Source organism: Humulus lupulus, chromosome 1 (genome assembly GCF_963169125.1).
Source record: "Humulus lupulus chromosome 1, drHumLupu1.1, whole genome shotgun sequence".
Lineage (NCBI taxonomy): Eukaryota > Viridiplantae > Streptophyta > Magnoliopsida > Rosales > Cannabaceae > Humulus > Humulus lupulus.
The window spans coordinates 5,971,045-5,988,442 of record NC_084793.1 but is presented as its reverse complement, the minus strand read 5'-3'; the positions used below and the strand labels follow the sequence as shown (position 1 = coordinate 5,988,442).

Here is a 17,398-nt window from a genome sequence, read left to right as displayed (position 1 = left end):
TTATCATTGTAAAATATCTGAAAAATATCATATTTTAATTTGTTTAATTATATATTATTTTTAAATAATCATTATTGTAAAATATCTCAAAAATATCCCACTTTAATTTTTTTTAATTATTTATTTTATTTTATTTAAGTTTTAAGTGTTTACAAACTATTGTTAAATATAAGAATATTCTGTTAAATATAAAAATATTCAGTTAAAGTTAACCTTTAAAAAATAAAAAAACCGTTAAAACCAATAATTTATGTTATCTACACACTTATTATATATAGAGATATAGGATACGACTATAATAGTGTATGTTTTTATGCACTCTTATGATGAATCATATGATTCCAATTTTTTTACCTGACGATATTTATTGTAATCACAACGAACCTCGTACAAAATTTCTAGAAAATTTGAATAATTTGAAAATCTGCAAATTTTCGGGTTTTAGGATTTTGAGCGCATCGAGTTCAGATTTTTTGGGTTTCAGGTTGGGAAATAGGGTACCGAACTAGCTCAAAAAAATTTCAGTTTTTTTGGGTAATTTCGGGTTTGGTCAGGTAAGATGAGATCGGGTTTCAGGTGGGATTAGGTCGAAAATAGGCCTTGATAATTTTTTTTAAAAGGGTAGGGGATTAGGGTTTTTTTGTCATCAAATTTGAATTAAAATTAAAATATTCTTTTTAAAATTTATTTGGGTTCGGGTTACACTCGAACCCGTGTATAGTATTTACCACACTTGAATCCGACTCGAACATACTCGGGTTCGGGTCTAATCCAGTCCGAAATTAACAGGTTTTGTCAAAAATTAGGTTTTTGAGTTGCGAGTCAGGCGGGTTTTCAGGTTTTGTAAGTCAAATGTTCATCCCTACTTTCAATAGCATCACTCGCACATATATCATTTTAGACTCTATTTTCGGTATTTAATTTTTTTTTTTCATTTTGAAAATTTGTAAGAGATTGGATAGATGTGACTAGAACAAACATTATCATCTAAAAAAATTAGAATTAACATATGTAAAAAATGTACAATTTAGTATTATAGTGTACAAAAACATGCACCATTATATCAGGGCCTATTTATAATATTTATATATATATATATATTTATATAAAAGATAAGAGTTATAATTACTGACTTGGGGAGTTGACGTGGAATTATGCATGTATCTTCTTGCTTCTAAAACACACACGTAGACATTTTTGAAATTCTAACCACGTACCTACTCCTACTACTTCGTCTAATAACTATTTGTACAAAAAAAAAATTATCCAAAATAAATAAATAAGTTGTACAAAAATCTTGAGATCCTAACACAAAATTTAGCCTTAGATCTAATGTTTTCATATTGCATATTGAGTTTATTAAATAATAATCATTTGCAAAATGAATTGATTAAAATTTAAGTGAGAGGTATTTATATTAAATGGAGAATATTATATATCCCAATTTAAGTAGAGCTAAATTAATGTAAATTTGCACATGGTAAAGCATGAAAATTAAGACTAAATATTAATTTGAACAAAAAAAATCCTATTTAACATATACTAATTTTGATATTAAGGAATATAGTGGATACGTAACATCTTAATTAACATTAATCAAATTACAAACCCACATATTAAAATTAACTCTTTCACACACAAAAAAGAATATAATTAATAAGCATTATTATAGTAAGTGATTATAATTAATTAAAGTTAAGATATCTAATATACTTATTATTATATAATTAAGAAAACAAAATATGTGGAGAGTATTTATTTGGATTTAATTAACAATATATATTAATTAAAATTCATGTGGCTATTTTAGGGACACTAGTTTAGATAATCAAGAAAAACTCTATACAAACAAACACATCTCATTAAGTTCTTCCACATGTTCATCTCTAATCTTCATTTCAAGTAATATTTAAATTCTCAACTTGGGAGACTCAAAATGTGTTTATGATATAAAAATATATAATTTTTTTTAATTCTATATATATATATATATATAGGGCGGCACCTAGGATAAAGAGATCTCAAACCCACAAATTAAATTAATTAATAATTTTAAATAAAATAAGAAAAAAATGAGAGAGTGCCACATGCAGGGCTTTGGTTGCGCCAGGTGCAGTGCCTCTAACATGGTATCTGGATTATGACTAATTAATTAATTAGTTCATTGTTGAAAAAAATAAATAATTAGTATTATTAATTAATAATAAATAATTAGATTACTTCAAAATACTTCTTCATTTCGAACTGTTTTACCGACCTAATCAACTGAATATTATAGCCTTGGGAACTGAGAGAACTACTTCTAATAAATGAGGGAATAAGAATAAATTTTTTTTTCATTTTTTTTAAAATAAAAAAAAAAGAAAAGAAAAAATGAAATATATAAATATGCATGAGATGATCATATACAAGGTCACCCACTTTCATTTTTTATATAGAAAAAATTTATAAATGGCCGCTTGCTCAATGATCTTAATTAATTAATTAATTAACACCTTCTCTTAGAAATTAATTTATTATTTAATTAGTTCTATTATTGAAATTAATACATGTTCTCTGCCATGTGACTTAACAAGTTTAAATAAATATATATTGTTTGGGATTCTTAATGTATGGTGTGACCATTTCCATCGAAAATCCATGGTTTTTTTTTATAGGTGATTCCAATTTGTTTTTGAAGTTTTTAATTTCTTTAATTATATAATTATATTTCAATTGTTTTTTAAAGTTAGAGATAGGGCTCAATGGGCAGTATTATTATTATTATTATTATTATTGTTGTTGTTGTTTTTTCCATCTTCCTACTTCCTAGGAGTATTACTTATAAATATAATAATATATGTCAATATTATTTTATCACAGCTTTTTTTTAAAAATATTTATACAAAAAAAAAGAGTATATATATCTACGTCGAAAATTCATCATTGACAATGTCATAAATTAATTTCCATTCTCCAAACTTTTAATCTATAAAATTATTGACATAATTAAGCTTAAGAGTAACTACAATTTAGTAAAATAAATTTGGTACAAGTTGTAATTAATTACTCAAGCATAATCCTAATAAAAAACAAAACACACAAACATAGGTATTAATTGTTGCTATATATATTTATGTACATATATATGCATATGCCCCTTTTATTAGAATTGTGTGCAACAAAAGGCTATAACAATTAACAACCTTATTATTATAATTAAACCTATATGTTTTAATATATATATATATATATATATATATCCAATGTACCTAGATTTTAGATATTTAATATTACTGTTAAAAGTAGAAAAAGCATGTGGGGTTTGTAAAAATTACTTCTCCTATATATGTAGCTCCTTTAATTTTGAATTATTAGGACCTAACTAAGCCATGGTCCATAAGCTAGCAAACCAAATTAATATTATATATATTTTTTATATATTTATATATGTGTATATATAATATTATTTACCAATCCACTAACCCCATTTCCCAATATTCCTCCTCAACCCTCACAAAAATAGAAAAAAAAAAATGTACTCGAATATCTTGATCATCACCATCCAAAGAGATTGATATATAGCTAGCATTGTCATCATATCTTCTCTTGTAGTTTGTGACAAGTTAGTGGGATAATGCCCTACCTTAAGAACTTCACGTACACTATATATATATATATATATACATACATAGGGAATTTTTATGGTACAACTCACAAAAAGAGGTTCATCGGTGTATCTCTTTTTGTTTGCACTCCGTGAACAGTTTTTTTGGTGATTTTATTTTACGACCGTGTATATTATAATTATTTAGAGTATTCTGTAAATTTTCAGAAAATTCCAAATAATTTACAGTACCGAAAATAATGTTCAAACATATTGTTTTCTACTCGCATAAAAAAATTAGTCACGCGTGCAACAACACGTTTGAACTTAGTTTTCGGTACTGTAAACTATTCGAAATTTTCTGAAAATTTGCAGGATGCTCTAAATAACTACAATATACGCGGTCATAAAAAAAAATCGCGCCGAAAACTATTGATGGGTTGAGAACAATAAGAGCCCCACCGGTAAGGCTTAAAGTGAAGCCCCTATAGAAGAATTTCCCCGTATAGATATATTATATATTTTTCCATTTTTGTCCACTCATATCCCAATTTTATGAAACATACACATTAAGAGGACAACTAATGATAACTTTTTGTTAGTGTTACATATATTGCTACGTATCTTTAAATTTGTTGTCTTTGTTTTTTTTGGTATAGCATAATATAATTATGATTGAGTTAACAGAGTAGTAGATTGGTTTGGATGACACAACTAATATAATTTATAAACTAAAAAAAACGAAAATCTCATTTGATTTTGCAAAATTCCCACATTTAATTTGACTTGCCAGCTGCCCCATATGAAAAAAAAAATTAATAAATAATAAAAAAAAAGTTTATCCAAAAAAAAAAACAGGAAGTACTATTTTTCAAAAGAAAAACATATGAATTATTAATTTATTACATTATACTCAAGATTCATGAACACGTTGAAATTAATACAATTCCAACAACTCTTGGTAATTTTTTTTTAAACAAATCGATCGATATCATCAAGTCACATGAGCTGGTTAACATCATTGATTAAACTTGTTAGATCTTATTAATTATTTGATCAACTTTACATCTCCAATCACTTATTAATAGAAAGAAAATAAAAACAAAAAGAAAAAAACAAATCTAAGTACGTAGGCTAGGAAATTAATCAATAATAATAATTAAGATCGAACAGAGTAATTAAGATTGAATAGAGTAATTTGTACTCTGGCTTAGTTTTAATAATTTTTTGCAAAATAGTCCCTGTTTAAAATTTCGACCAGCTGTCTAAATTTTTTGACTAACTGTCTGAAAAATTTCGACTATTTGTATGGAGTGTCGAGAGCAATTTTTCAAAAAATTATCAAAATTATGACAGAGTACAAAATGACACGAAAAGGAATATTAATTTGAGAAAACTCCAAACTAATTAAGTTGTGTACGATGATACTCCATGAAAACCCTTTTATCAATACGACAATTAATGCTCTTACTAGCTTCTTAAGATCTTGACCATAAATAATTAAATGTCGACTAAAATCCCTAAACAGAAAGTAATCATTAATATAAATATATTTATATATATATATGAGCAGTTTAACAACTTCATAAGATTTTTGGGTTCTCATATATCATTACATATCCAAACATATAAATATATAAAAATATATATTGTTAGAAAATATTCCATCCACAATTAATTATAATAATCATAACATTGTTGATTGTGTATTAGTGAAAGATTCATAGTTCCACATGAAAGAAAAGAACAAGTTTTTGGAACGAAGATCTTCTAAAATCTTTCTAAGGTTCTTGTGTTCCTATATTAATAGATTGACTAATAATATTACAAGTTTAAAAAATTTAAATCTTCTAAAAATGTGATAATAATTAATTTAAAATAAAGTTCTCATGGTGCCATGTGATTTCTCTCTCTCTTCCAAAATTCCCATTTTTTTAAGCTATAATTGAGAATATATATAGGTGTATACACATAATAAAAAAAATTTCTATATATATATAAAAAGGTCATATATTAGAGAATCAAACATGGCCCTAGCCGTAATAAAATTCTTGGAGAATCTACATGGCCTGGCTTTGGCCGTAATAAAACTCAAAACAATGGATATGCATTGAGATGAGCTGTGGTTTTTTCTTCTTTCTATGGCTAATAATATTCATCATTTTATTATGTTGTTTAATGATTGGGTGGTGACCAAATGGGGTATTTTTATATAGCTAGAAAACAATTTTCACAATATTAAAATTTTCTAGTTGTGACTGCAATGAGTATATGTATCTATATTCTATATATATAGCCTTTTTTTTTCTTCAAATTTTGAGAGAGAGAGAGAGAGAGATGAATATAACAAAATGAATTATATATATATTTATATAGAAGGTCTTGAAATCTTATGGGACCCTTTTTAATCATGAATTGAACCTAACCCTCATTAAAAAAAATGAATGCTTAATCTCCATTAGGGCCATTAAGTTATTGCATATATTCTCTTTCATTGCCGAAAAGGAAAACAAAAATTATTTATAATTAATAATGTTATAACATTTTCTCCCACTTCTCGTTGACCATGTAGGAATATTGCGTCACACACTACACCAACCTCTTCTAATTTGTGATAATATAAATATATAGATATGCTCATCTAGGTGAATGTTATTTTGCTTCTTCGAACAATCTGTTTTGTTAAAAGCGAATTTGAATCCTGAATTTTGTAAAACGAAACAAAATAATACATTGAGCCTAATTTTGATATAAATAACTTCAAATATAAAATCAATTATTTGATTATTAAGAATACGACGAGTTTAAAGAGGCAGAGAAGGTGACCGATGAACAAAGACGGAAATATTATACTTAAAATTATTTGAACTAAAATCGGCCGGGCTCAGGGTAATATTTTGTTCCATTTTATAAAATCTAGGGTTCAAATTGTCATTTAACAAAACAGAATGTCTAATCGATAATTTTTGCATAACACAAAGGTCAAAATAGTATTTACTCTTCATCTCTCTCTTTATATATATATATATATACACACACTAGGTGCAAGTATTAGTTTTATTCTAATATTATATTTTTTTAAATAAAACTATAATATTTTAGATCACAAACTACCCTATTTAAGTTACAAAACATTCATGATATTATTCAAATCACACCTCAATGATTGGAGAAGAAACTTTCTTTATTCTTGATAGAAGATAAATATTATTATAATTTCTTATTTAGTTACACAATCATATTATTTGTACACACACGACACTTATATATAATGTATTTATTATATTATATATTATCGTAATAATAATATTTTATAACATGTGAATTTATATTAATATAATTATTAAATATCTAGTTTTGTATTAAATATTATTATAATAATAATATAAACGAGAGCGACTACAACACATTCAATTTTTTTACAACACTAATGCATCATTTTTCTATTTTCGGTACCAGGATAGATATAATCCAAAAAAAATTTATATGACGGTGTACATTGTATCTATCTAGAACATCTTACAAATTTTCAAGAAATTCTAAATAAATTATGGTACCGAAAATATGGTTTAAACTGTCAGCTGCATGCATGCTTATTTTATTGTGTATGCGTGTAAAATTTGACAGCTTGAACATTGTTTTCGGCTTCGTAAACCATTTTGAATTTCTTGAAAATTTGCAGAATTTTCTAAATAGCTACAATGTATATTGTCATATAAAAAATTTGGGATTATATCTATCCAGGTGCAGCACCGATGTTGTCAAAAAGTGGACGCGTTGTAATCGTTCCCATATTTTATAATATTTGAATTTATATTAATATAATTACTAAATATTTATTGTAGCAAAATTTTATAAAAATTTGGATTATATATATTATATGTTATATATTATTATAATAATATTTTATAATATTTAAATTTATATGGATATAATTAATAAATATCTAATCTAGTATTAAATATTATTATAATAATAATATTTTATAACTTTTGAATTTATAATTAATATAATTAATAAATATCTAATAATATTTTTATATTAATATAATTAATAATTTTTTATTTTTAATTAATTTTAAAAATATATTCCGTTAAATATTTAGAATATTCTGTTAAACTGTTAAAAACAAAAATTTCAATTATTACACATTTTTTTATATAAAAGTGGTATATATCCAATTGATAAATTAGCCTTGGCAGACAATTTTACTTATATAAATTAGCCAATTGAATTGTGTTTGTTGTAAATTAATAAATGAAAAATGGTACGGATCAGAACCTTCCAAACCCAAACAAATATTAATAATAATATTACTACACTACACTTACTTTTTCTTTCCAATTTTCCTTTTCACATTATTATTATTATTATTATTATTATTATTATTATTGGTGATATGATCAACTCATTCTATCCGGATAACATCACAATATGTATACCACTTCACTATATGTATACCTACGTCACAATATTTAATGCCACTACACATCCAAATATAATATTCTTTTTTTATGTATTTCATATTTAATATATTTTTTCTATATAATAAATACGTAGATAATAAATTTTTTTAGTTTTAACAATATTTTATTTTTTTAATATTAATTTTAACAGAATATTTTTATATTTAATTGTAATTATAAATACTTAAACTTAAACAAAATAAAATTAAAAATTAAAATATGATATTTTTAAGATATTTTACAATAATAATTATTTAAAAATAATAAATAATTAAACAAATTAAAATATGATATTTTTCAGATATTTTACAATAATAACTATTTTAAAATAATAAATAATTAAACAAATTAAAATATAATATTTTTTTAATATTTTACAATGATAATTATTTAAAAATAATAAAATCATACTTTTTACAACTTAAATAAAATTTAATTAAACTTAAATTCACTTATTAAAATAATATCATATTAAATATATAATATAATTTACTGTGAATTAACAATAATTTTTTTTTTAAATAGCAAGAAACTTAAATTCTATAAATTTAATAAAAATAATTAATAAATTCTATAAATAAAAGTAAGTAAATGTGCAATATGCACGTTATTTGTATCTAATATATATAAATATATATGACACATTGACACCAAAAAAAAATTACCTTGTCAAATTTATTATGTTGATATAGATAATTAGGGAATTATACAAGTTTTGTTCTTTCTTTTGTTATAATACAAATTTGAATCTTAAATTATTACCTCACAAATAATTTCTATTCCAATTGAATTTTTCGAAAAAATATTTATTCTAGAAAGAGTTTTTATTTTGTTTTTTGAACTATTATATCATAAATTAAAAAAATATTATAATTAATGATGTGACAACATAAGCATCATTGTACAGAAAATTAGGTAAAGCAATTTTAACAAAAACACCTTTGATATTCTTATATTATATAAAGTTGATATTATAATTACTATATCTACTCAAAACATAGTAACCCTAGCTATATATATAGCTATACATAATAATAAATATCGTTTGAACATAACATATGCTCCTCCACCGACGATTATATAAGACTATATATAGTACTAATGCTCTATCATATTGATTAGAAGATTAATTAGCTTCGAAGCCAAAACCTATATATAAATATAGATATGCTATGATATATATCCTATATATATATTAATACTAATATTTTTATGTGAAAAGCCACCGCCATTCCCACTTCCCATAGCTCATGCATGATCGAGTTAATAGCTTTCTGCTTTGCTGTGTGAAGTTGGCAAACTAAGATATTCTACCAAAAATAATTATATACATAATTAATCATAGTTTATGTTCTTATATAGCTACGCATTATATGTAAAAATATTATTTTATAAATTTATATGAATTTCTTGGAAAGCAAGTGATATTCTCATGATTTCACTTTTCTTGAACTTTGCTTTACGCGTGACCGAAACTCATTATAGATTTTAAGAAAAAAGGGCTCGTTTAAACTTACATATAATTAATTATTATTATAGATATTTATAACCATTATTTATGTACGTACACTTATATATATATATTAAAAAGAATAAATATATATATATATAAAAAAAAAAAGCTATGTGTATAGATATATTGAGCTTCTTAGCAAGTTTCGATAGCCGTCCTATATAGAAAGCTATGTATATTAAATATAACATCGATGAAAGCCCTATATAGGATCTTGCTATAAAAGAAGAGAATAATTTTATTTTATATTTTTGAAAAAAGAAAAGTGTGGAGAAATTAGTGAAAATGACATCTTTTTTAAAGTGATAAAACTACTTCAGTCTAACATTTAATTAGTTGTCTAAATTTTTTGACTAATTGTTTAAATTTTTTTGACTTTTTGTTTGAATTTTTAGACTACTTGTCTAAATTTTCGACTACCTATCTAAATTTAAACAGACTATTTTATAACGAATTATTAAAATTAGGCTGGAGTGTAAATTTTTTTTTAAAAAAATATGTCATTATTTATATATATATATATATATAAAGAAAAAGCTATGTGTATAGATTTATTGAGCTTCTAATTAGCAAGTTTCGATGGACGTCCCATATAGAAAGCTATATGTATATATATTAAATATAACATCGATGAAAGCCCTAGGATCTTGCTATAAAAGAAGAGAATAATTTTTTTTGTTGAAAAAAGAAAGTGTGAGAAAATATAGAAAACAGTCAATCTCATTCTTAAAGTAGAAAGCTATAAATATATATATATATATATATATAATATCCAAGCTGGCAGTGGGATTTGCAAGGCTGGTTGGAATTAAGCTACACGGGGATAACAAAAAAACACTTATATCTATCAAATCATATCATGCATGGGGTATATATATATATATATATATATAACACAATATATATAACTTTTGTTATGTTGCATTTGGAGGGTTTCTTTTATTTTTTTGTTCTTATAAATATTTATATATATATATATATTAAAAATGGCCTTGGCTAGGTATAGTTCGAATGACTAGTAGAGTAATAAAGTGGGAATGATATGATGAATCATGATACTCAACTCATTTCGAAAAAGAAAATATAACAAATTATTATATAAATATATGTATATATATATATAAATATGCAAAACCTTATAAACGCCAAACTCATAGCTCCCAATCTTTTCATGAAAAGCAGAGAAAATTCTATAGAATTATTCAAGGTTTCATGCACTACTGCACATGCCTCCCTCTCTCCTCCCCATGATTTTTTTTTTTTAAAATTTAATTTATTTTAAATTAAATTCAATCGAGATATATAGACCCTCCAAGTGGGTGAGTGGGGCACACCTATATCCATAATTCTATATACATCTATTTCTGTAAATATATATATATATGACTTCTATTGTTAGCTGATGATAAAGTTTAATTAATTAATTAAAATATATATATATATATATACACACACTTTGACAGGCCCTATAGCTAGCTTTGTACATGATCATCAACAAAAGTGCAAACCCTAAACCTAGAAATCCTAATTATTCACGATCATATTTAACAATAATAATAATAATAAAAGCTCGAAATCCACATTGCTTAACCAGAGTGAGGACACGTGGCGAACTGGGATTATTTGTATGACACAACTACAAAAGCTGCATGCATCTTCCACGTAATCTCTGAACCAACCTCTAGGGTTTGCTGATATATCATGTATTAATTATATTTATATATATGTGTATGTATGTATATATGTATATGTATATATATATATAAGATTAAAGTACAAGTTCATCCTCTAAAGCAGAATGATTGTGGTTCATTTTATTTGGAATGCATTACAGTTCCCCAATATTGCTTCGAAAAAGGTATCCACATATAATATATATATATATGTATATATATAACTGCATGCACTGAGCTTTTTGCCTATATAAATTAGGTTTTAAAATATATATCTATATTTCTAGCTCCTATTGTTCAAACCCGAAGTCGTACCCCTCTTTTATATATAATTAATTAATTAATTAATTATAATTATTAGCTATAGTGATATGATCATGAGAGTTGTGTTAATAATTAAAGAATAAACTGAGATGATCAACTTTATAATTAATTCTATTAATTAATATCACACCTTATAATAACAACAACATAATTCCACTAGGCTGAACTGTATTCCAATGCCATTGATTTCCATAAATAACACTTAGATTTTATTACATTATGATATGTTAATGTATATATATGCATTGTATATATATATAAAAAAAATCTATAATGTGTATATAGATATGTGAAATAAATAGATGCATTGTAGTCCCTGGTTGAATAGTTTACGAAGCCGAAAATGGTTCAAACTGTGAAATTTTATAGGTGTTCACAAAAAAATAGACACGTGTGCAACAGACAGTTTGAATCCTATTCTCAGTACCATAATTTATTCGTAATTTCTTGAAAATGTATAGGATGTTCTAGATATCTACAGTGTACACCATCATATAAAAACAATTGTGATTATATCTATTCAGGTGTTAAAAATAGAAAAAAAGATACAATAGTTGCTCCCTATATATATAGGACAATTCTTTTATATGAGCTTCACTTTAAGCCCTATCGGTGGGGCTCTCAGTGTTTCTCGACCCGTGAACAGTTTTCGGCGCGATATTTTTTTGTGACCGTGTATATTGTAGCTATTTAGAACATCCTGCAAATTTTCATAAAATTCCAAATAGTTTACAGCACTGAAAACTAGGTTCAAACAAGTTGCTTCTACGCACATAAAAAAATTAGTCATGCGTGCAATAACATGTTTGAACTTAGTTTTCAGTACTGTAAACTATTCGGAATTTTCTGAAAATGTGCAGGATGCTCTAAATAGCTACAATATATACGGTCATAAAAAAAAATCTCGCTGAAAATTGTTCACGAGTCAATAACACTAAAAGTTTTATCGGTAGGACTTAAAGTAAAGCTCCTATAATAGAATTATCATTTATATATATTGGTATATATATATGTATAGGAAATTTCTTTGGTAGGGCTTTCAAAAAGAGTCATACCGTAGGGCTCTCAGTGTTTCTCGACCAGTGAACAGTTTTCGGCGCGACTTTTTTGTATGACCGTGTATATTGTAGCTATTTAGAGCATCAGTGCGATTTTCAGAAAATTCTGAATAGTTTACAGTACCGAAAACTTGGTTTAAACATATTGTTGCACGCGTGACTAATTTTTTTTATGCGCGTGGAAATCGACATGTTTGAACCTAGTTTTCGGTACTGTAAACTATTCGGAATTTTTTGAAACTTCGCAGGATGCTCTAAATAGCTACAATATATACGGTCATAAAAAAAAATCTCGCTGAAAACTGTTTACGGGTCAAGAACACTAAAAGCCTTATCGGTAGGACTTAAAATAAAGCCCCTGTAATAGAATTCTCATTTATATATATTGGTATATATATATATTTATATATATACGAAGCTTATTTGGTTGGAAGGTAGAAAGCAGTGTAGAGTGGAAATGGAAGGTAGCTAAGAAGAAGTATATGACAAGTGTGCTCTGATGTGGTGGGGTCAGTTATAGTATGGTGTGGAATGAAGGTTGGCGGAATGGGCTTTGTGGGCCGGAACAGCCTTACAAGTCGCAATCCCAATGCTTGTGGGGGCCCAACATGGTGAGTGAGAGAGGTGACGTTATCAGCCCTTAGAGGACCCAATTCCAATTCGGCTAATCCAATTCCACGTGGGCACACTGGTAATATATGTCCTACTCAGCTCACTCCCCTGCCACGTACTCACCATCTAATTATTTAAAAAATAATAATCAAAATAACTCTTTGGGCTTTTCAAATTTTCTGTGGGCCCAATAGAATCAGATGAGGATGGCATGTCATTTTCAATGCTATGCTCTAATTCTCTCTCTCTTTAATCCCATGAAACTATTATTATTAATAATTGAGATATAATTTAGTTACCTCTCAAAAATACCGTTCAATTTAGGTGATGTTTGTATGGAGTAACGGAATAAAATGGAATGGAAAATAATTAATTTTTATTTTATTTTTTTGTTTGGTTGCATTTTAAAGTATTAGAATGTTATTTTAATATAATTGTTTTTTACTATTCTAGTAGAATAACTATTATATTTAAAAATAAAAAGAAAGAACATTCTAATGCAAGATTGAAAATAATTTTTTTACTAATTTTTTTTTTAGGGTTTATATTTTTTTGGACCTTGGTTTTGTCTCATTACCTGTTTGTATCCTGTGTTTTGATAAATTATTTTTTGGACCCTATGTTTTATAAAATTGTTAAAATAGAACCCTAAACCCGATTTTGGTCAATATTTTCTCAACTAAAATCACAAATAATTTACCAAACTAACAATTCAGGACAAAAATAAAATTATTCTGCTTAAAAACTGTGTTGTTATATTATTTTTCTCATTCTTATTCACTCTAATCAAACGTGAGCTTAGTCCGGACAGTGTAGTAGTGGTAATAAATTTCACTATCTTAATTTGTACACAACTTCTTTCTCACCCCAAAATGAAATTAAACAGAATAATCAATGTTTAACATTTAATGAAAAGTATAATAATATAGTAAAGATCTAATAATAATAATAATAATAATAAAATGTTGACATTAAAAAATAATTAATATAAAGAAAAAGGTACCTATAGACTAATGATTTTTGAAGAATAACACTCTACGCGCATTAACTCTTTCCCATGTGTTATCTTTCTCTCTTATTCAACTCCCTATATAAGGACCATCACCACAACCCTTCCTGTTCATTCAAAAACCAAGCTCAAAAATCTCATCATCAAATCAAAAACTCTCTCATTCTCTGAAAATCAAAGCTTCAGAAGAACAGCAAAAGAAAAGTCAACAACACAAGAAGTATGGAGAATCTATTTCGTCTTCTTGATAACCAAGATTTCGTCAACAACCGACGGAACATTTTGATCAACGGTCCGATCATAGTCGGAGCTGGGCCATCGGGACTGGCCACGGCGGCTTGTCTTAAAGAACAAAGCGTACCTTATGTGGTGCTCGAAAGAGCCGATTGTATAGCTTCGTTGTGGCAGAGAAGAACGTACGACAGGCTTAAACTTCATCTTCCAAAACAGTTCTGTCAACTCCCCAAGCGTCCTTTCCCAGAAGAGTTTCCCGAGTACCCTTCTAAGAAACAATTCATTCAATACCTTGAGGATTACGCTAGTCACTTCGAGATCAAACCCCAGTTCAACGAGTGTGTTCAGTCCGCCAGGTACGACGAGACGAGCGGGTTCTGGCGTGTTAAGACATCGACCACTAACGAGGCTGGTCGGTCTGAGGTTGAGTACATTTGCCGGTGGTTGATTGTGGCTACCGGAGAAAATGCCGAGTGTGTCGTCCCTGAAATCGACGGACTCTCTGAGTTCGCCGGTGAAGTTGAGCACGCTTGTGAGTACAAGTCCGGCGAGAAGTACAGGGGAAAGAAAGTTCTCGTCGTGGGTTGTGGGAATTCCGGGATGGAGCTCTCTCTTGATCTCTGCAACCACAATGCCTTACCTTCAATGGTGGTTCGAAGCTCGGTGAGTATTCGATGAAAAGAAAAACAGTTCTCTCTTTGACTGAAATGCTATCTTTTGAGTTTTTGTGTTCTAATCAGATTCTCTCTGTTTATCTTATTCAGGTTCATATCTTGCCCAGAGAAATTTTCAGAAAATCAACATTCGAACTGGCAGTTTTATTAATGGCATGGCTCCCACTCTGGCTCGTAGACAAGCTCCTGTTGTTCTTGTCATGGTTGGTTCTTGGAAACATTGAAAAATATGGTCTAAAAAGACCTTCAACAGGTCCATTAACACTAAAAAACACAGAAGGAAAGACCCCAGTTTTAGACATTGGAACATTAGAAAAGATCAAATCCGGAGATATTACAGTCGTCGCCGGAATCAAGAGATTCACACGTAACCAAGTCGAACTCGTCGATGGCAAAACTCTCGACATTGACTCAGTCATTCTCGCCACTGGTTATCGCAGCAACGTTCCTTCATGGCTTCAGGTGAGAAAACGTTCTGAAAAAAAGTTACTCTGTTTTTAGTTTCAAAAACAGAGGAAAGCCCAAAAAAGCTTTCTTCGATCATAGTCGTTTTTATTCATTTATACTGATTTTATTTTTGTTTTGCTATGAATCAGGAAGGTGAATTTTTCTCCAAAAATGGATTCCCCAAAGCCCCATTTCCACAAGGTTGGAAGGGAAATGCTGGTCTTTACGCAGTTGGGTTCACAAGGAGAGGGCTCTCTGGTGCTTCCTCAGACGCCATTAAAATAGCTCAAGATATTGGCAAGGTCTGGAAACTTGAAACCAGACAACAACCCAAGAGAACCACAGCTTGTCACAGACGTTGCATATCTCAAATGTGAAGAAGAAGAAGGAGAAGAAAAATCCCAAAAAATCAAAATCAAAATCAAAAAATAATAATAACCCAATTCTCACTAATTGTTTAGTTGAGGTGTATAACAACAACGTAAACAAATACTGTATATTACAGAAGAAGAAGATGATGACGAAGAAGAAGAAGAAGAAAATTAACCCCAAAAAAACTGGAACACATAGCACAGTAATAGCCCTCTCCAAAGGCCCAATTATTATTATTATTATTATTATTATTAATTTTTTTTTTAGTAGATTTTTGTTTTGATCGTTTTTAACTCTTAGAGGTGTTCGGGCATTTTGTAATCTGAGGATGACGAGGCTTTTACTTTTATTATTTCTTTCTTTTGTTCTTTCCTTTTACTGTTCTTTGTACTATACTTCAATAAAAGCAATAATCAAGATCAAACATTTCTCTCTCAAAATTTATTTGTGTTGTTAAATTTTCTCATTGATTGGTGATTATAATAATCATTGAAAAAGAATACATATAATAAATAGGTTGAGAATGAAGGGTGATTAGAAGGGGTTGGGATTGTGATTCAATGTTCTAAGATTGTCAAGTTGCCCATAAATCCTCCATGATCAAATGGGTAGGTCCCTTCATAAAACGACAATGGAACCCAATTCTATACTACCTTCCAGGCCGCCACCTTTGCCCTAATCTAACCTAACTCCTTCCGGCAATGGTACGAGCACGATTGTGTTCGACACCACTTGATGCAGATTGATATAATTTAATATCATTTCGATAAAATTTACCATTGTCCTAATCTAACCTCACTCCTTCCAAGAATGGTATGAGTACGATCGTGCTCCACAACACTTGATGCAGATTAATATAATTTAATATCAGTCCAATAAAATTCACCTTTGCCCTAATCTAACCTCACTCCTTCCAACAATGGTACGAATACGATCGTGCTCCACACCATTTGATGCAGATTGATATAATTTAATATTAGTCTTATAAAATTCACCTTTGCCCTAATCTAACATCTTTCCTTCCAACAATGGTACGAGTACGATCGTGTTCCACACCATTTGATGCAGATTGATATAATTTAATATCAGTCTGATAAAATTCACCTTTGCCCTAATCTAACCTCACTCCTTCCAACAATGGTACAAGTACGATCGTGTTCCACACCATTTGATGCATATTGATATAATTTACTATCAGTCTCATAAAATTCACCTTTACCCTATTCTAACCTAACTCCTTCCAACGATGGTACGAGTACAATCGTATTCCACACCACTTGATACAAATTGATATAATTTAATATCAATCTCATAAAATTCAATATTAAATTGCTATACGACATCAAGTATCAAGTAGTGTTAGTACCATTGGTGTCTGATGACAATTCTCAACTCCTTCTAATTGGTATTAATAAGTTATTGACATTATT

The 17,398-nt window shown here is 27.8% G+C and overlaps 1 protein-coding gene across 1 annotated transcript; it reads left to right on the top strand.

The window, feature by feature from the left end:
* The first annotated feature begins 14,376 nt into the window (after nucleotides 1-14,376).
* Nucleotides 14,377-16,408, top strand: LOC133783776 (probable indole-3-pyruvate monooxygenase YUCCA5). Its single transcript, XM_062223411.1, has 3 exons — nucleotides 14,377-15,138; nucleotides 15,240-15,611; nucleotides 15,746-16,408. The coding sequence occupies exons 1-3, from the start codon at nucleotides 14,464-14,466 to the stop codon at nucleotides 15,971-15,973; spliced, it is 1,275 nt and encodes a 424-aa protein (XP_062079395.1). The 5' UTR covers nucleotides 14,377-14,463; the 3' UTR covers nucleotides 15,974-16,408.
* Nucleotides 16,409-17,398: the final 990 nt, after the last annotated feature.